The sequence below is a fragment of the Pteropus vampyrus genome, unplaced genomic scaffold, assembly GCF_000151845.1.
Source record: "Pteropus vampyrus isolate Shadow unplaced genomic scaffold, Pvam_2.0 Scaffold157, whole genome shotgun sequence".
In the NCBI taxonomy this organism is placed as follows: domain Eukaryota; kingdom Metazoa; phylum Chordata; class Mammalia; order Chiroptera; family Pteropodidae; genus Pteropus; species Pteropus vampyrus.
The window spans coordinates 831061-850525 of record NW_011888938.1 but is presented as its reverse complement, the minus strand read 5'-3'; the positions used below and the strand labels follow the sequence as shown (position 1 = coordinate 850525).

The 19465-nt window shown below is 66.7% G+C and overlaps 3 protein-coding genes across 4 annotated transcripts in view; 2 read left to right on the top strand and 1 right to left on the bottom strand.

The window, feature by feature from the left end:
• The first annotated feature begins 6 nt into the window (after window positions 1–6).
• On the top strand, window positions 7–3434 carry AJM1 (apical junction component 1 homolog). Its single transcript, XM_011369970.2, has one exon. It carries the CDS (start codon window positions 320–322, stop codon window positions 2345–2347), a length of 2028 nt encoding a protein of 675 aa, XP_011368272.2. The 5' UTR covers window positions 7–319; the 3' UTR covers window positions 2348–3434.
• Window positions 3435–4244: 810 nt separating this feature from the next.
• On the top strand, window positions 4245–15826 carry LOC105298615 (14 kDa phosphohistidine phosphatase). Of its 2 annotated transcripts, XM_023536497.1 has the most exons (32): window positions 4245–4362; window positions 4636–5023; window positions 5246–5480; window positions 6425–8013; window positions 8484–8591; window positions 8718–8891; window positions 8974–9099; window positions 9279–9409; window positions 9490–9574; window positions 9733–9858; window positions 10015–10152; window positions 10239–10327; window positions 10412–10585; window positions 10906–10990; window positions 11081–11260; window positions 11357–11485; window positions 11618–11749; window positions 11850–11974; window positions 12083–12194; window positions 12353–12469; window positions 12600–12734; window positions 12867–13003; window positions 13069–13282; window positions 13363–13500; window positions 13627–13745; window positions 13829–13919; window positions 14062–14208; window positions 14348–14482; window positions 14594–14721; window positions 14811–14919; window positions 15386–15564; window positions 15687–15826. In XM_023536497.1, exons 4-32 carry the CDS (start codon window positions 7968–7970, stop codon window positions 15726–15728), a joined length of 3651 nt encoding a protein of 1216 aa, XP_023392265.1. In that variant the 5' UTR covers window positions 4245–4362; window positions 4636–5023; window positions 5246–5480; window positions 6425–7967; the 3' UTR covers window positions 15729–15826. The 2 variants fall into 2 exon arrangements, with proteins under 2 accessions (XP_023392265.1, XP_011368220.1); XM_011369918.2 differs by lacking the exons at window positions 4245–4362; window positions 8484–8591; window positions 8718–8891; ... (24 more) ...; window positions 15386–15564; window positions 15687–15826 and having other exon boundaries at window positions 4798–5023; window positions 5356–5480; window positions 6425–6695.
• Window positions 15827–16750: 924 nt separating this feature from the next.
• Window positions 16751–19465, bottom strand: part of EDF1 (endothelial differentiation related factor 1) — a 3523-nt gene continuing 808 nt past the window's right edge. Inside the window, exons 2-6 of the mRNA XM_023536456.1 lie at window positions 19244–19360; window positions 18425–18476; window positions 17933–18093; window positions 17551–17644; window positions 16751–17206 (exon numbers count right to left, since the gene is read on the bottom strand). Coding sequence (XP_023392224.1) covers window positions 17145–17206; window positions 17551–17644; window positions 17933–18093; window positions 18425–18476; window positions 19244–19360 — 486 coding nt within the window. The 3' untranslated portion in view covers window positions 16751–17144. The remainder of the gene's footprint in view (window positions 17207–17550; window positions 17645–17932; window positions 18094–18424; window positions 18477–19243; window positions 19361–19465) is intronic.

Here is a 19465-nt window from a genome sequence, read left to right as displayed (position 1 = left end):
GGACATCAAGCCCGACGACGCGGTGCTGCAGCACACGGCTCGGGGCTCGCGGCCCTGCGGGCCCACAGAGACCACGCCCTGGGCCCGCGCCGTCCCGCAGATACACGGCCTCACGGTGCCCGGGCCCCGCCACGTGGCGCTGTCGCGCACCCCCACCCCTAGTGACTCGTACTGCGTGGACCCCCGGGCTCTGTATTGCGATGGGCCCCTCCCAAGGCCCCGAGACTACACAGAGCGCCCCAGTCTACCCTTCACCACCCCGCCGGGCCCCACCCAATTCTTCTACACCGAGGAGCCCGAGGGCCACCCCGGCGGCTTTATGGCCAGCCCCGGACCTCCCTTTGACAGCTACTTCCACAGGCCCTTTTCGTCAGAGGAGGCCCCAGGGCCCAGTCCAAGGCGCGGGGGCGGCTACTATGCAGAAGTGCGTGCCTTCCCAGTCCAGGAACCACCCTCCCGTTCCTACTACGGAGAGGCTCCCCGAGCCTACGGCCCGGCCTGGGGCCCCCGCTATCCTCCCGGGGAGCCCCAGGCTCATCCCGCCGCCCGAACTTTTTACACAGAGGACTTCGGACGGTACCGCGACCGTGAAGCCATGGCGCGGACTTACCCACACCCACGAGGCAGCCAGGCCTGGGGCGACTGGGGCCCGCGGCCTTACCGCACCCTGCAGGTGGCACCTCCCCCAGATCCCGGCCCGTTGCTCGCCTCCTGGCACGGAGGCACTGGCACCAGCCCACCTCGTCTGGCCACCGACAGCCGCCACTACTCTCGCTCCTGGGACAACATCCTGGTGTCCAGTTCGCGCCGGGAGGACGCGCTGGGCCGAGGCCGCAGCTACGAAAACCTGCTGGGGCGTGAGGCACGGGAGCCGCGGGGCGCTTCCCCCGAAGGCCGGCGCCCGCCGGTCGTCGTGAACCTGTCCACCTCCCCCAGACGCTATGCGGCGCTGTCACTGTCCGAGACGTCGCTGTCGGAGAAGGGCCGCGCTGGCGAGGGCCCAGGCCGCAATTGGTATGTCACGCCAGAGATCACCATTACGGACAACGACCTGCGAGCCGCCGAACGCCCAACAGCCCGGGGCTGGGAGCTGCCCGGGGGCCGCCCGCGGCCGGCTGTGCCCGCCGGCCCCACCTCTGGCCGTCAGCGTAGCCTCGAGCAGCTAGACGAGCTCATCACTGACCTGGTGATAGACTCGAGACCCCCTGCCGGTCAAGCTCCCGAGCCCGCAGCCGATGGCCTGGGCCGCCAGCTTCGTCGCCTGCTGGACTCGCGGCCCGCGGGTTCCGGGGGCCCTGCGCTGGCGCTGCGCTCGCCTCCCGCGTCAGCCGGCAGTGCTGAGGAGCCCGCGGGCCCAGGACAGGCGGCCGACGCGTCCCCTGAGCCCAGCGCTGACGAGGACGACCTGATGACATGCTCCAACGCGCGCTGCCGGCGCACAGAGACCATGTTTAACGCTTGCCTATATTTCAAGTCCTGCCACAGCTGCTATACCTACTACTGCTCGCGCCTGTGCCGCCGCGAGGACTGGGACGCGCACAAAGCGCGTTGCGTGTACGGCCGCGTGGGCAGCGTGTGCCGCCACGTGCTGCAGTTCTGCCGCGACAGCGGTCCGGTGCACCGCGCCTTCTCGCGCATCGCGCGTGTCGGCTTCTTGTCCCGCGGGCGCGGCGTGCTCTTCCTGGGCTTCCCGAGCCCTGGCTCCGCAGACAACTTCCTGCGCTTCGGCCTCGAGGGGCTGTTGCTGTCGCCCACTTACCTGTCGCTGCGCGAGCTGGCCACGCATGCGGCACCCCTGGGCAGCTACGCGCGTGAGCTGGCAGCCGCCGGGCGCCTCTACGAGCCAGCCGAGTGCTTCCTGCTCAGCGTGTCGGTGGCAGTAGGGCCCGGCGCCACGCCCCCCGGCAGCCTTGCTCGGCCCGCGCCGCGCAGCCCTGGGCCCACGGTGCGCAAGTTCGCCAAGGTGGCGCTGGCGGCCGGCAGCCCGGCGCGGCCACCCCTGGCCCGGGGCCGCGAACCCGACATGGAAACGCTGATTCTGACGCCACCTCCAGGCACGGTGGGACTGGACCAAGACGGGGAGGCGGGCCGGCGCGCGCGCGAGGTAGCCTTCATTCACATCCAGCGCGAGCTGCGGCTGCGCGGTGTCTTCCTGCGCCACGAATTCCCGCGCGTCTACGAGCAGCTCTGCGAGTTTGTAGAGGCCAACCGGCGCTTCACGCCAACCACTATCTACCCCACTGACCGGCGCACCGGTCGCCCCTTCATGTGCATGATCATGGCTGCCTCCGAGCCTCGCGCACTCGACTGGGTGGCCAGCGCCAACTTGCTCGACGACATCATGTGAGCCGCAGGAGCTCGCCAGGAACCCACCCAACCTACCCAAGACCGGTCCAGTCCACCTAGGACTGCCCCCGAGCCCCGCCCAACTCACTCAGGCCCCGCCCAGCCCGTTCAGGCCCCGCCCAGTCCACCCAGGGCCGCCCCGAGCCCTGCCCAGCCCACTCAGGACTTGCTCAATCCATTCAGACTTCGCCCAGTCCACCGAGGGCCCACGGCCCGCCCAACCCACTCAGGCCCCACCCAGTCGACCCAGGGTCCGCCCAGCCCCCAGCCCCCACCCTTGCTTCTCCTAAGCCCCGCCGCAAATTTGCCCAGTCCCTACCCTGCTCCGCCTAGTTCCGCCCAGGTCTCAACAAGCCCCGCCTTTCCCTCCCCCCGTCCTGCGACCGCCCCATCAGTCCAGCTCCCCGCCTCTCCCCCCGCTTTCCCTCTCCCAGATCTCCCTCGGCCCTTCCCAGAGGCCGGTCCTTGGCCGCTTGGTGCTCCCCGCTGGGAGGCGGGGTGGGCTTGAGGACCGCCAGCCCTGCCTTCAAGCGGAGCGGTCACTACTGCAGATTCGGCCTGTGCAGATCCGGTCTACCCATCCCCTCAGTCCGCAGGGCCTTCCTGGAACCTCCCCAACCCTGGTTCGCCCTCTTCCAGGAGCCCAGAGTTAACCGAAGCCTAGTACTGTCCCTTTAAACACGCCCCCCCACCTCCTCCTGCGGTCTGGGGAGCGTCCTACTCAGAGGACTTTCCTCTCTAAATCAGGGGTCCCTAAACCCCAGGTCGAGGATGGTACCAGTCCCTGGCCTGTTAGGAACCAGGCGGCACAGCAGCAGGTGAGCAGCAGGCAAGCGAGCAAAGCCTCACCTGTATTTCCCGCCGCTCCCCAGCGCCAGCATCACTCACTGCTTCAGCTCCACCTCAGCTCATCAGGCATTAGATTCTCATAGGAGCACCAGTCTCTGGTGCCACGAAGGTTGGGCACCTGTCTAGAGGGCACCCTCACTGGCTTAGGTGTGTCCATGCCCCAAGTGTCTCCTGCCCTGGTGGCACACGTGCATTTCAACTGGCTGTGGAGCCCACGTTTTTCCACGGTGCCCGCCTGCCCGCCCTCACCACAGGCCACCCAGGCCTGGGCCCTGCAGGAGGGGCTGGGGTAAGCAGCAGTGGAGGGGTACCATGCAGGTCTTCAGCCCAAGCTCAAGACACCCAGCCAGAGGGAGGAGGGCCTGGGCAGGGGAAGCAGAGGGTGTGGGCAGGAACGCTGACCAGGCGCCCGCCCAGAGCTAAAGTCTGGCTGGACATGAGTCCGACTACCTGTCCACACCCCACAGGAAGGCCCTAGGCGGGTGCCAGGGCAAAGCAGGGCTGCAAACGGTAGCTCAAGCCCTAATTCACAGGGAGGCAGGAAGCAGGTGCAGAGGCGGGATGGGATGCTGGCGTAGGGAGACAGAAGAGGGCCTTCCCAGTTGGGGGGGCGGGCAGGTGCGGGACCGAACTAGTTGGCCAGGGACGGAGGTGGGGGCACCACTGCACAACCCCTCGCCCGCGCTTGCTTGCTCTAGCGGTGCCCTGTGCTGCGAGCTGGGAACGCGAGGCTAAAGGCTCGCTCCGGCCCTCGGGAGCGCGCGCACGCTCCGGGCCCTCCATCCCCACCCTCCCCCGAGGTGCATCTGGCCCCGGCCCCACAGAGAACGAGTGACCCGGAGAAGGGGCAAGGACGGGTCCCCGCGAGGGCCCTCTTGGAATTCCAGCCCCACATAGGGACCGAAAGGGGCTGTTAATTGAATGAAATGGTGACGCCTCGGCTCCCAGCTCTCGCCCCAGGCTGTGACCCCACGCCTCCTTCCCCACAAGCCTGTATGCCCGCCTCGGCCCCGCGCGATTGTACCGGCCACGCGCCTCGCTTGCCCCACCCGCCTTCGCGCCCTCCCAAATCGGGCTTCTGCCTTCAGCCCCGCGACTGAGGGCCGGCCGGCCAGAAAGGACCCTGGACCGGGATTGTTTCTGGAGGGCGAGCGCTTTTCGAACCAAGTAAAGCAATTCGAATGTAGCCACCACTGCCTCGTGGGGGGGCGTGGATGGGGCGGGGGAGGGCGGCCGTCGGACCCGGTGCGGGGACGGGGGAGGGCGGCCTTCCGTCACGGTGGGGTAAGCGGTCAAAGCCGGCGCGCGTTCCTCCGGCCTCACGGGCCGCCTAAGCCCCCCCAAAGGGGCCTGCCACCAGCCTGAGACCGCGCTGGGAAGGAACTTTTCCATCCTCTGGTTTTAACCACCACCCCCTCCTGTTTCCACGTTCCCGTGAAGTGGGACCCACGTGGTCTCAGGATGCAAGGAGCTGAGTTGCGATTGGCCAGCCCGCGCTGCGGGTCGGCGGCACGATTGGCTGAGGCCGGGGCCAAGGCAGCACGCCGCCGCGGGATTGGCCACGGACTCCCAGAGCCCGCCGCCCGCCGCCCGCCCGCACGGTCGACCCAGCCCGGGCCGCGTGGGGGAAGGGCCGCGGGCCGCAGGGCCGGGCGCGCTCCGGGGAACATGGCGGCCGCGGACCTCGCCCAGATCCCCGATGTGGACATCGACTCCGACGGCGTCTTCAAGTACGTGCTGATTCGAGTCCACGCGGCGCCGCCCTCCGGAGCCCCGGCAGGGGAAAGCAAGGAGATCGTGCGCGGCTACAAGTGGGCCGAGTACCACGGTGAGGGCTGGGCGGGGCCGCCGGTGTCTGTGGGCGGGGTCGGCCGCCGCTGTGGGGCGGGGCCGAGGGCCGTCGTGGGAGGTGGTCCCCTGCGGGGTCTGACCCTGCCTGGCCCAGAGGAGCCGAGGTCCTGGGGGCATGGGCGGCCACCCCCCCCCCGACCCCTCCGAGCCCCAGCGCACCTGCCCAGGCGCACCTCCTTTCCCTTCTATCCCGCCCCAGCCTGGAGGGGCTCCTGAGCTGGGGAAGGAGCTGCTCAGAGCTGGGGCTTCAGACCCCCTGGGCCCTGAGTGCAGCCACAGCTGAGAGCTGAGCCGCCCTCCTCATCCCAGCCGACATCTACGACAAGGTATCTGGCGAGATGCAGAAGAAGGGTTATGACTGCGAGTGCCTGGGAGGCGGGCGCATCTCCCACCAGAGCCAGGACAAGAAGATCCACGTGTATGGCTACTCCATGGTGAGCTTGCTGGCCCTCCCAGCCGCTTACCCGGCTCTCGCAAGCTCCCACTGCTGTCTCGGCTGCAGAGCCGCGCTCCAGAGCCTGGAGCGTCCCGTTTCCCGCGGGACACGGGGCAGGAAGCACATGGGGTGGCGGGGAGGCTGCTGCCTGCCCCTCACGTGTCCTGGACTGAGTCCTCTCCCCACCCGAAGAGGACTGGCTGGGCTGTCGCTGTCTCAGCTCTTTTGCAGTACTCAGTATTGGGGTGAAACTCAGAGGCCCCACCCTCTGCATGCACCAAGCGAAGCCACCAGTGGACACACAGGGGCGCTCTCTTGGCACCTAAAGTAGCCCAGGCCTTTGGCTAGAGGGCCCACCTTCAAGATCTGTTCACCTTGGCGGCCACCTTTCTTTTCTTATCTCTCTCTTTTTTTTTAATAAATTTATTTATTTATTTTTATGATGACATTGGTTAACGAAATTCGATGTTTCAGCTGTGCGTTTTCACAGTAAGCCACGTATATATTTACATTGTGTGTTCACCTCGCATTGTTAGATTTCTTTCTGTCACCACATATTTGACCCCTTTTACCCAGTCTACCTCCCCCTTCCGTCCTCCCCCTGCCCTCTGGTAACCACTAGTCTATTGTCCGTGCCCACGAGTCTCTGTCCTGTTCATTTGCTGCTTTTAGGGTTATATCTCACGTATAAGTGATACGTGATTTTCAACTTTCTGTCTATGGCGGCCACTTTTCCACAGGAGACCTTCCTGGGTGTGGGGGGGTGATGGTGTTTGGCTCCGCCCTGGGCCCCCTCCCGGATCTGGATCTGGCCCCAGGCGTTGCTGCTTCCTGGCTGTCCGGGGCCGGGGCCGGGGCCGGGGCCGGGGCCGGGGCGGGGTGGGGGCCGGGGCGGGGGCCGGGGCCGGGGCTGAGGTCCTAAGAGCTACCTTCTCTCTTCAGGGATATGGTCGGGCCCAGCACTCCATCTCCACTGAGAAGATCAAAGCCAGGTACCCTGACTACGAGGTCACCTGGGCCGATGACGGCTATTGAGACCCACCTGCAGCCTGCTGCCTCCAGCTACCCATTCGGAACGCTGAGGGACTGGGCTGCATCACCTGGCACTGTGCCCCTGGCCAGGCCTAGGAGACAGACACCAGTCCGGTCACAGTGCCCGGGTTTACCTCGCCCACGGGAATTAAAAGCATTGTCATCCCTGCCGGTCCCCGGATGCTGTGTGTCTCATCTTCTCTGCTCCTGAGTCCTCTCTCCAGACCCCTGAGTGGGTGGTGGCTGAGAGGCTGAGTCCCCTCCTGGCTGCCCCTCAGCCGGCCCCAGGGAGTGGCAGTGCATACTCAGCTCTTTGGGGTCTGATAAGGGAGCCCCTGAGCTGCTGTCCCCGTTTATGGCCTAATTGCTCCTCCACGTGGTTACTATCCCCAAGGACATCTGGGAGGGGGCCCACCTAGCTCTTGCGCAAGGAGTCAGTGCCCGGTCCCTTGGGGCCAGCCAAGGAGGGAGTGCCCATCCCAGTGTGCAGGGCAAGGAGGACACCATCCTGGCTGGCTGATTTCAGTGTCCCTGTGTGCTCTGCCACCTGAAGTCACACATGAAAGTAGCCTGTGACTCCTTGCTTCCAAGGTCAGGCCCCACGGCCCCTGCGGCGCAGCCAAGGGCTCCCGCCCGAAGTCCACAGGCAGAGCTGCTGATGTGAGGCTGGGAGCCCCTCTCCCGGGCCCCCCTCCTGTCCACAGTGCAGGGCTATGCAGGGTCACGAGGCGCACTGAGCGTGGGTGCCCCTGCTTCGGCTGCAGCTACATCATGCGGCCGTGTGCGCCTTTAGCGAGCTGAAGAGCAGGCGCCGCCGCCTCTGTGTTTTGCAGCGGAGGAAACGGGCTTGGGTGAGGCACGTTCCGAGGTCACAGCATGCACTGCAGGCAGAGCCTGGCTCCCGGCCCTGTACTGGGGGTCTGCGGTCTGTGCCATGAGACCCAGGGCCCCTGGGTGCCCAGCCATGCTGCTCGGGACAGCTGTCAATGAATAAGTGATTTTTTATAAGCGAGCGAGTGGACAGGAACCGCAGGCAGAGTGATAGAGATGGGGCTGCTGTGGTCCTGACAGCTGGGGGTTTGCACAAGCTAGGCTGCTGGTGGCCCTGGGCCAGGCGGTCCTCGAAGCCCAGGTTGGGACAGAGGCCCTGGGAGAGGTGGCCTCAGCCTGCGCTGTCTCCAGCAGGGCGTCCAGCAGGCGGGGCCGGGCAGCAGTGGGCTCGATGGCCGGGGCCTGACCTTCGGTCTGAAGCTGCTGGACAGGTGGGAGCTGACCTGGGGCGGGGGCCCCTCTTGGACACTTTTACAACTGGAAGTTTATACCCATCGGCGAGGGGCGGGGCCAGCTGGGGACCAGTCTCCAGTTGGAGCAGTCAGCCTGATAAGCAGGCAGAGTCCCCACCAGGCTGCTCAGCGTGCCCAGGACCCCTCGCCTCGCTCCCTCTGGCCTGACCATGCCTCTGCCCAGCCACCTTCTGCCCGCTCTGGTCTTGCTCCTGGGTGAGTCATCAGGTCCCGCTCCTGAAGCAGGGATGGCTGGGGGCTCAAGTGCAAGGCCATGGGTGTGCCCAAGGCAGGCCCCCGGGGGCCCAGGTATTATGTTGTTGGGGAAGGAACAAGCCTTCTAGTCACCCAGGCCCTGAGGTGAGGGACAGACAGAGCTCGAGGGGGCCTGGGCCACCACTGATGCCTGCCCTTTGGGGCACCCTCCCGACAGTGCCTTCGGCTCCCTGCTGGGCTCCTGCTTACTTCCCCAGGGGGTGTTCCAGGTGGGGGCCCTTGGTCCCACGCATGCCCACATCCCCCCAGTACTGATGGGCAGCCGGCCTCTTTGGGGCCAGACAGGGAGCCCCCAGCCGCAGACCCAGCCCTTGCCCTCCTCGACCTGGCCTGGGCGTCCCCAAGGCAGGATGACTAGGTTTGAGGGGTCCCTGCCCCAGGCCACCTGGCTGTCTCTCTGCTGGCTGCAGTAGGGTCCCCAGGCTGGGCCTGGGTCCCCAACCACTGCGCGACCCCCAGCGACACCCTGTGCGACTTCGTGTGTGACTGCGGTGATTGCTCCGACGAGACCCACTGCGGTGAGCCGGGGCCGGGCAGGGGGCCGGGCAGGGGGCCGGCGGGGCCGGGCAGGGGGCCGGCAGGGGGCCGGCGGGGCCGGCGGGGCCACCCCTCACGGCAGCTCCCCTGACCGCCTGCTGTCCCAGGTTACCACGCGACCCCATCCGCCCTGGGCGTCCCCTTCGCCTGCGACTTCGAGCAGGACACCTGTGGCTGGCGAGACATCAGCACCTCAGGCTACAGCTGGCTCCGGGACCGGGCCGGGGCCGCACGGGGGGGCCCAGGCCCAGGCTCAGACCACACTCGCGGCACCGACCTAGGTGAGGCCCACCGGGTGGGTCTCCGTGCCAGCCCCTCCCTTCTCTGGCTCCTGCCCTGTAGTCTGACCTTCTGCCCATCCAGGCTGGTACGTGGCTGTGGGTACCCACCGTGGGAAAGCAGCATCCACCGCAGCCCTGCGCTCCCCCGTGCTCCGCGAGGCAGCCCCTGCCTGTGAGCTGAGGCTCTGGTACCACGTGGCCTCTGGAGGTGTGTGCCCAGGCCCCTGCGGCCCGGTGGGGTGCTCTGAGGGCAGGGACCGGGACAAGAAGGCAGGTGGCTGCAGAGACTGGGGCCCCCCAAAGGAAGGGCAGGAGTCCCGGGCGAGGCACAGGCAGCAGGCTGGGGAGGCACCTGCGGGGCCTGAGCTGCCCCAGGACCCCCTGCAGATGCAGCCGAGCTGCGGTTGGAGCTGACCCACGGCACAGAGACGCTGACCCTGTGGCAGAGCTCAGGGCCCTGGGGCCCAGGCTGGCAGGAGCTGGTGGTGGCTACTGGCCGTATCCAGGGCGACTTCCGGGTGAGGGGGGATCCTGACAATGGGGGCAGCGGGGAGGAGCTAAGCCCTGACTTAGGTCCTAAGGACCCTGCTCTTTCCAGGTGACCTTCTCTGCCACCCGAAATGCCACCCACAGGGGCGCTGTGACATTGGACGACATGGCCTTCTCGGGCTGTGGGCTGCCCAGTAAGACTCCACGCGATGGGCACACACCTGGGGGGCAGTGGGTCAGCAGGAGCCTTTGCCTGCTCACTCCTGGCTTAGAAGGGCTTGAGCCCCTCCCAGCTGCCCCTGTGCCCAGGATCTTGTGGCGGGGATGATGAGGCGGCCCTCCCCCTCCTCAGGCCCCCAGGCTCGCTGCCCCCTGGGGCAACACCAGTGCCAGAACAAGGCCTGCGTGGAGGCCCAGCAGCTGTGCGACCGGGAGGACGACTGTGGGGACAGTTCCGACGAGGACGTGCCCAGCTGCCGTGAGCCGGGCTTGGCAGGGCTGCACCCGGGGCGGCTCTTCTGGGGGTGCGGCTGCTCGTGTGTCCACCTAGAGGTGGAGCCGCGTGGCCTGCAGCCATGGCGCCAAGGGGGAGGCCAGGGGCCAGGAGTGGCCTGAGCCTCGCTTCTTGCCCTAGGCCACCACATGTCCACGGACTTTGAGACAGGCCTGGGCCTGTGGAACCACTCGGAGGGCTGGACCCGGAACCGCAGCGCTGGTGGACCCGAGCACCCCGCCTGGCCTCGCCGTGACCACAGCCGGAACAGCGCTCAGGGTGAGCCCCAGCAAGGACCCTCGGCCACCGCCCCGGCCCACACCTGGCCCACCCTGCCACCCCGCACACACTCGCTCTCTCTCCAGGCTACTTCCTGGCCTCCGTGGCCGAGCCCAGCGCCCCTGCCACCCTCTACAGCCCCGAGCTCCAAGCCTCAGGCCCACACAACTGCTCGGTGAGGCCGGCGGGGGATGCAGGGCGGCCTGTCCTGGCTGCTGGGACCCTGAGTCTCCCCTGACCATCCTCGGTCCCTTCCTAGCTCACTTTCTACCACTACCTGCACGGGTCTGAGGCCACCTGCCTCCAGCTGTTCCTGCAGACTCAGAGGCCGGGAGCCCCGCAGGCCCCTGTCCTGCTGCGCAGGCGCCGTGGGGAGCTGGGGGCTGCCTGGGTCCGAGACCGGGTGGACATCCAGAGCGATCACCCCTTCCAGGTGAGGCGGGTGCACCAAGTGGTAGGGGGCAGGCAGGGTGGCCCAGGGGACCCCTCAGAGGAAGAGGAAGGAAACCCGGGGCCCAGGTCGGGGCCCTCGGGGCTGTCCCTGCAGGAAGTTCATTGGTTGGTTGGCGTGTGGGCTGCATGTGGAGAGGACAGAGAGGAGGGGTGTCTTTCTGAAGTGGGGGTGGTGGCAGGAGGAGGTGTCCAGCAATGCGTGAAATACAGGTGTGGGCTGGTGGGGAGAGAGCCCAAAGGAGCAGACCCTGGGGATAAAAGGGGGATGCTGGGTAACCCCTGAGCCCTCTGCGCCCTCAGATCCTCCTGGCTGGGTACACGGGTCCCGGGGGCGTCGTGGGCCTGGACGACCTCATCCTGTCAGACAGCTGCAAACCAGTCCCGGGTGAGCCTGCCGAGCCCCTTCCCTCCCCGGGGGGGGACTCAGCTCCCGCCTGCCTGACACCCCCACCCGTTCCATCCTCCCCCCCGACAGAGGTGTCCCGCCCACCTCTTGAGCTCTGGGCCCCAGCCCCCTGGCTCCAGGCATCCGGCCAGCAGCCCCAGGGTTTCTGTGAGCTGGGACATCTGTCCTGCGGTGACCTGTGTGTCCCCCCGGAGCAGCTGTGTGACTTTCAGCAGCAGTGCGAGGGGGGCGAGGACGAGCAGCAGTGCGGTGAGGGGCAGCTGGAGCTGGGTGGGGTCCTCGCTCCCTGCAGACTGACTGTCCCCACTTCCAGAGGCCGCCGCTCAGTGTCCGCTGCCTCTGCAGGCACGACGGACTTCGAGACCCCCACGGCCGCCGGCTGGGAGGATGCCAGCGTGGGGCGGCTGCAGTGGGGGCGTCGTCAGGCCCAGGAGAGTGGGGTTCCAGACACGGACGCCAGTGGAGCTACTGCCGGTGACGCCCCAGCCCCCCAGCCGTGCGGCCCAGCGCACCCCTGCGTGCACGCGCACCCCCAGTGGGGAGGGGCTCTGCGCTGGGGCTCCCCGGAAGGAGTCTGCTCTGAGCGCCCTTGCTCTTCTTCCCCAGGGCACTTCCTGTCCCTGCAGAGGGCCTGGGGGCAGCTGACTGCCGAAGCCCGGGTCCTCACAGCCCCGCTGGGCCCGTCCGGGCCCCACTGTGAACTCCACCTGGCTTACTATTTTCAGAGTCGCTCCCCAGGTGCCACTGTCCCTCTGGGCCTCTGCCCAGCCCTGGGGTGTGCCCTGTGGCGGGAAGGGGTGAAGAGGGCAGACTGACCCATGGCCACCCCCTCCTCCAGGCTTCCTGGCGCTGGCCGTGGTGGAGGGCGGCTCCCGGGAGCTGGTGTGGCAGGCCCCAGGCAGCGGCAACGGGGTCTGGAAGGTGGACAGGGTCCTGCTTGGGGCACGCCGCCGGCCTTTCCGGGTGAGGGGGTCAGCCTGGGGGGCGGGTGCACTGAGCCAGCCTGGGGGGCAGGTGCACAGAGCCAGCCCTGACCTGACAGCCCCTCCCCCTCCTCCACACCCCACGAAGCTGGAGTTTGTGGGCCTGGTGGACTTGAATGGCCCGGGCCAGCAGGGTGCCGGGCTGGACGACATGTTCATGAAGGACTGCAGTCCCACAGTGGCCACCAAGAAGGACACAGGTCTTCCCTGCCTTTGCCCACGCCCCACCAAGGGGCCTCCAGGGACCACTTCAAGGGACCCCTGGGAGGCCCACTCCAGAGAGCGAGTCTCCCTACCCCCTCGGGGCTGAGGAGGGGTGCGGCAGGGGGTGTGCTGACCCGCCCCTGCCCACCCCCAGAGGTCTCCTGTAACTTTGAGCGGGACACGTGTGGCTGGCACACAGGCCACTTCACTGACGCCCACTGGCACCGGATGGAGAGCCGTGGCCCTGGGTACGACCACACCACCGGCAGAGGTAGGGTGGGGGCACCCAGACTGGGGGGTGGCCTCCAGGCGTGGGGGTGGGAGGCGCGCTCCCACGGGGAGAGACCCTCCTGGAGCCTGGCGTCTCCGCAGCTCAGCCGCGCCTCCCCCACCCCCCGCAGGCTACTTCATGGTCCTGGACCCCGCCGACCCCCTAGCCCGGGGCCCTGGTGCCCACCTGCTCACCCGGCCCCAGACGCCGGCCGCCGGGCCGGAGTGTCTCTCCTTCTGGTTCCACCTCCACGGGCCCCAGGCCGGTGAGTGTCCTGGAGCTCGGCAAGCCTGGGGGGCCCTCGGGTGCGAGCTCTGTCTCTACCCTGCGGGGGCTCTGGAGAGGGGGAATCACCAGGAATGGGGGTCTGGGCCATGTAAACCCCACCTCCCTCCAGGGACACTGCGCCTGGTGATGAGACAGGACGGGAAGGCGGACACGCGCCTGTGGTCACGGTCAGGCAGTCATGGCAACCGCTGGCACGAGGCCTGGGCCACCCTCCGCCACCAGGTGGACTCCGGCGCCCAGTACCAGGTGAGGCCCGGTGCCCAGGCGGTGGGGGCAGGGCAAGGCCCCCGCGCTGACCCCCGCACCCCCAGCTGCTGTTCGAGGGCCTCCGGGATGGGTTCCACGGCACCATGGCGCTGGACGACGTGGCCGTGCGGCCCGGGCCTTGCTGGGCCCCTGAGCTCTGCTCCTTCGAGGACTCAGCCTGCGGCTTCTCCACTTCGGGCCTTTGGACGCTCCAGACCAACGCCACGGGCCACGCCGCCTGGGGCCCGGGCGCCGACCACACCACTGAGACCGCCCAAGGTGCCGGCCTGGGGCGGAGCTGAGGGTAGGGTGGCCGCACTGAGGGGCAGGGTGGCAGGCTGAAGCTGGCACCTCCCCAGGGCACTACATGGTGGTGGACACGAGCCCACAGGCCCTGCCTCAAGGCCGTGTGGCGTCCCTCACCTCGGAGGAGCACAGGCCCCTGGCCCAGCCGGCCTGCCTGACCTTCTGGTACCACCTGAGCGCCCAGAAGCCAGGTGAGGGCTGCCCAGATGGGAGGCCTGGGGTGCACACGGGCCCCGGTGCCCAGGTCACCCGTGGGGCCCCGAGCGGGCGCCGTTCCCCCACTGTTGCTGACCCGGGCTGGTGGCTGCACGTGGCAGGTACCCTGCAGGTCCACGTGGAGGAGGCTGGGAGGAGACAGGTGCTCAGCATCAGTGGCCACGGAGGGCTCGCCTGGAGCCTGGGTAGCGTGGACGTGCAGGCCCAGCGGGCCTGGAGGGTGAGTGCGGGAGGAGGGTCCCTGCTCACTCCCAAGGGCCGTCCGGACCAGTGGCGAGCCTGCCTTGCCCTGTGCCTTCCCAGGTGGTGTTTGAGGCTGTGGCTGCGGGGGTGGAACACACCTACATCGCGCTGGACGACCTCTTCCTCCAGGACGGGCCCTGCCCTCGGCCAGGTGGGACCCTGTGGCCTGGCCCTGGCGCCTGCTGTGGCTCCCAGGTGTACCAGCTCTGTGCCGGCCCTGCCTCCAGCAGTGGTGGTGGCCCAGGGGCAGAGGAGGTGAGGGCAGCACCACTCACTGCCCAGGTCCCTCGCAGCTTCCTGTGACTTTGAGATGGGCCTGTGTGGCTGGAGCCACCTGCCATCGGCTGGCCTGGGCGGCTACAGCTGGGACTGGAGCAGTGGAGCCACGCCCTCCCGCTACCCCCAGCCTCCCGTGGACCACACCCTGGGCACTGATGCAGGTGGGTCTGAGCCAGGGAGCGGGGCCCAGAGCCACCGGCTCCCGGGCCCACACGGCCCGCCCCACCCCAGGCCAGCAGCCCAGCCATCAGGGCCAGAGGCCTCAGGTAAGGGCCAGCTCCATCCCTCCCTCATTCCCAGGCCACTTTGCTCTCTTTGAAACCGGCGTGCTGGGCCCAGGGGGCCGGGCAGCCTGGCTGCGTAGCCAGCCTCTGCCGGCCACCAAGGCCTCCTGCCTCCGCTTCTGGTACTACATGGGCTTCCCGGAGCACTTCTGTGAGTCAGTGGGCCTGCAGGGCCGGGGCGGTGGGGGCAGCAGGGCCCAGGGGCACCCATGTGTCAAGCCGGTTTAAGGACCTGACCCCCGCCCCCGGCCCCCGATCTCAGACCAGGGCCAGCTGAGGGTGCTCCAGAGCAGTGCCCGGGGCCAGCTGGCCGTGTGGGGCGCGGGCGGACGCCTGCGGCACCAGTGGCTGGAAGGCCAGGTGGAGGTGGCCAGCGCAGAGGAGTTCCAGGTGAGGTCGGCTGCTCAGCACAGCTGGGCGGCCTTGGGGTCTCAGGCAGGGCCGTCCAGTCCACACAGCCTGTCCTCCCTCCCGGTCAGATCGTGTTTGAAGCCAGTCTGGGCGGCCAGCCAGTCCTGGGGCCCATTGGCCTGGACGACATTGAATATCTGGCGGGGCAGCCCTGCCAGCTGTCTGCACCCAGCCAGGGTAAGTCCCGCCCAGGATGCCCGCCCTGCTCTGGGTCTGCGCCTCTGCTGCTCAGGGCCCATGTGACTGCCGGAGAGGCCAGAGCGCCACCAAGGCCAGGCCCTGAGCCATCCCCTCCCTCTGCCTGCCGCCCCTCGTCTCTGGTTCCTCAGAAGCTGCCCCCCTGTGCCTCGTGCTCTGCCCCCAGGGCGCGTCCAGGCCCTGGGAGGCGCTGGTCAGGCCATACGCTGAAGCCAGCCATTCCTGGAGCTTCACGACAAAGCGGAGTCCTGCCTGGCTGGGGACCTGCCAGGTCTGCCAGGTCCTCAGTGTCAGCCTAGAGCCTGTGCTGGCAGGATAGTGCACCCTCTAGAGCTGTGAACCCCAGCAAGTCAAGCGGGCAGCAGGGACCAGCCGACCCCAGGCGGCGTCCTCGGCCTCGGGCGTGGGGCTGGCTTGGAGGGCTCACGCGCCCCGTGGCCCACAGGGGACACAGCGGGGGCCACTTTGGTGCCTGCTGCGGTCGGGGGTGCCCTTCTCGTCCTCATGCTGCTGGTGCTGCTCGGGGTCCTGGGGCGGCACTGGCTGCGGAAGAAGGGTGGCTGTCCCTTCCGGAGCAGGGCGGAGGCCAAGGCCACCGGCTTTGACAACGTTCTCTTCAATGCGGTAGGGCCCCTGGGTGGGGGCGGGTGGGCTTGACCCTGAACTGGGAGCCATGGGACAGGACCCGCCTGGGGCTGGCCACCCCTTCCACCCAGCAGTCACCAAGCGCCTTTGCTGCCTCCTAGGATCAAGTCACCCTGCCAACGTCCGTCACCAATGACCCGTAGATGACCCAGAGGAGACCCTGGCTCCTCACGTGCCCGGGTAGCGTTCTCACCCCAACAATAAACACCCTGACCTGTGACAGCAGCCCCCACTTGCCGACCAAAATCTGTGTGTCCTGCTCTGTCCACCCTCCCGAAAATGGCTCCCGGGATCCCTGTGCCCAACCTTCCCAAAGCTGAACTTGGCATCTCCATCTCAGTGGCTCGGGTGACAGGAAACAGGTCACACCGGACAGGGTCAGGGGGCTAGAGGGACCGGACCAGGAGTTAGACGGGGCAGGACCCTGAGAAGCCACTGCACTGGCCAGGTGGGAACCCCCACTGGGTGGGACTCAAACCAGGCCCGCCCGGCCCCACATTACTGGGTGCTGCTGCACCTGGTTTGGGACACACTGAAGAGCAAACACTTAATCGGGTCCCACGTGTCATGAAACAGGTCTGGTGGGGGACAGGCCCCGCTGTGCCCACCATCCCACGGTCAGGATCCCCCATGTCCATCCCACTGTCAAGGTCCAAGCAGTCCCCAAAATGATAACATATCAAAGCAGAGGTCACTTGGTGCTTCCATGACAACCCTGAGCGGGTCCCTGTTAAACAAAGCTGAGGTTTTGTCCTCCGGACCTCACAGGGGTCTGAGGAAGGCGACTCCCTGGAGGTGTGTCCAGGTGCCTGGCGTCCCCACGTGCCATCTCACCTAATAAAATAAAGTCAGGTGGATCTCAGGGTGGGTCCCAGCTCTGCTCCTCCCCATGAGATTCGGACACTGCCACGCACGGGCCTGGAAGGCCCCACTGGACATGGCTGTCCTGGGGGAGGGGGTGACCACTGCACCACCAGGCACTCCCCTCCAGTTTGCTCCACGCTGCCACCCTGGCCCACTGTTCGCAGGGGAGGGTGTGGCTAGGGACTTGGAGCATGGGAGGGTGGGGTCTGGGGCCAAGAGGCCAGCCAACGCCCACTGTGACCATCATGGAAATGACCCTCTCCGCCTCCCCGGACGCCAGGACAGGGTGACTCACAGCAGCAAGAAGGGCAGCAAACGTTTATTAGCTTCTCCAACAGCCGGACCAGAGGCACCTTCCCCCTTCTGGGCTGGATCAGGCCACCCCACCCTACACCCGCCCACGTGAGGGGCTCCCTCTCAGTTCCCCGGGGAGCCACACCCACAACCGGGCCAACACTGTGGGAGAGGACAGTAGCGTTCTGCACCCCAATCTGAGGACTGGGGCTGGGGAGGCGAAACAATCAGGAGAAGCGAACACTTTGCGAGATTTTGTGTGACAGCAGGTTCGGGAGGAGGGGTTCCCGGGCAGGGCTGACAGCCCGGCATCCGCTCGGCCACGTGAAGAGGCCTGCGCTGGTGGTCAAGGGGACCGGCAGACGAGGTCGGCCAGACGCACCGGTTTCGAGGCTCTGTGTTCATTTCGCCCTTGGCCCCTTTTCGATCGGCTTCCCAATGTCCTTCCCCCGGAGCTTGAGGCCTGCAAGAGCCATCGGCCCACTGACCACCGCAGCTCCCACTCTGCAACTTCAAAGGACAGGGCAGCGCCACAGCGTCCCCGCCCATGGGCCCAGAGGTGGCAGCGGATGGGAGGGGAGGGACAAGCACCGCCCCACCCTCGGCTGGACGCTCGGCCCACCACCCTCGCGCCTGCTGGTCATCTTGAAACAGAGCCGACAGTCCCTCTCGGCACCAGTGGCCCGGGAGCTCCATGCCGTGGGTTCCAGCTGCCACCACAAGAGGGTGTGTGGGAGCAGCATGTGAGCAACGCTCAGGGGCACAGCAGCGCAGCGGAGACCCGACAACGGTCTGAAGGGCACTCACCGATGGCTCTCTCAATTTTGCCCAGAACCTGGTTATTAGGGATGGCCCGTCCACTCTCGTAGTCCGCGATGACTTGTGGCTTTTCGTTGATTTTCTAAAGAGAAGACGTGTTTCGTACACGTCAGCTCAACGAGGAAGCGCCATAAAACCACGCCACACAGTGAGAGGCTGTGGGGCGCCGCCTTCGTGACAGCAAGGGACCAAGGGCCTTAGTGGAGAGAAGCTCCGGGCTCTGTACACATTCGAAGCCATGCCACACGTGAGAGAAGTTACACCTGGCCTCACGTGGCTTCCCGGGCAGGGGCAGGGGCAAGCCGAAGCCCCAAGCCAGCAGGCACCTTCTGAACACCGGCCCTGGGGGGAGGGGCCCCGGCCTGCTCACCGTCGCCAGGTCCTTCTGCGTCAGTCCCTTGCTCTGCCGGCCCTGCTGGATCACCTTGCCCACCTCCAGTGTCACCCGGTCGTGGTGCAGCTCCTCGGTCTCCCGGTCTAGCTTGGCTGTGTTCTTGGTGATTGAATGCTGTTTGTTCTGGCCAGCGGCCCCTGGACCGGCGAGAGCAGAGAGAGGGTTTGCAACAAACCAGAAGGACGGGAAAACCATTTCAGGACAGGAATCGGGCCCAAACGGCGCCCTGTGCCCGGGTGACATAGGGAGCCAAACCGCTTCAAGTACAGGAACCTCACAGGCCTAAGAGCGTGGCGTCCAGGACTGTCCCCCACCTGTGGGAGGGGACGGCACGCCCCCTGACCTATGCTGACCCGCTGCTCGGACCCGGTCCCAGCTCAGCGGCCATCCCGGTGGCCCAGGCAGTGGCACCTGCGCGGCGCACCCCACCGCATGCCCCGCCTCGTGAGTGGAAGCTCGAGCACCTACATTTCTTGGAAGTCTCCACATCTTCTCCTCGCCTCTGAGCTGCTAAGATGGCCTAGAAAATTAGGAAACATTTTTTGGTCAGTTCAGGCTGCTGTGAGCCAGTCGGTGCACGCTGACGCCGCGTGCTGAGCCCGGCAGTCCGTAGCGTGAGCGTGACCGGGGTGCTTTTCCAGGGCTGACACCGGTGCTAGGTTTGAAACCCCAGCTCCTTAAAACCGAATCCTCCCCACGGAATCCCCAGGCGGCGCTCGGTACCCTGCTGCTAAGGGAGCAGGAGCAGCTCACTTCGTCGCTGCTGAGAAGGACACGCTAACGGACTCTTGTTAGAAGCCCCCATCGGACACAGATATACTTCTCGACTAGACTCTCTTGCAAAAGCAGGCGAGACTGGCGAGTGCCCATCTGGTCTGGCCTCCCTCAGGGCATCTGGCCCCAATAACAGAGACTGCACACGGCCCAGAGGTTCTCCCACCCCTCGCCTGTGAACACCACTGAGAATGACAGCCCTCGATCTGCAGCCACCCGGCCATAAAGTATTTCTTGGTGCTTCCAACGCTTCTGAGAAGCAACTAAGAGATCCTCTAAGTGTGAAGCGTTCAAGGATGCTTTCCAGAAGTCTTCCCATAACTCCTAGCTTGTGGCTACTGAGTTTCCTTTGGAAGAAAAAGAGTGAATTTGGTTTTGACCACACAGTAAACCCAGGACAAGTCAATGAATGCTGGTCACCAGGGCAGCAACAGGTCCTGGCCCAGACCTACCACTGCGCACCTAAGTAAAGACCAAGCAGGGCAGTGACTGACTCGCCCCTCCCCCGCTTACACCGGACTCACAGTTGAACCTGCGCAGATGAGCTAAGAACCTTCTGCCCCCAAGTACCTCTCTGGGCTGTCTACGCTGGCAAGATGAGGAGGCAGGGTCCACTTGCTCGCTGGATCTCTAGACCACTTCAGCCTGGGGACGGAAATTCCCTACAGCGTGCACTGGGCCAAACTGGACTCCATAGGCAGCACAGAGCTGAGCAGAACCCCTGAGGGGGCTCCA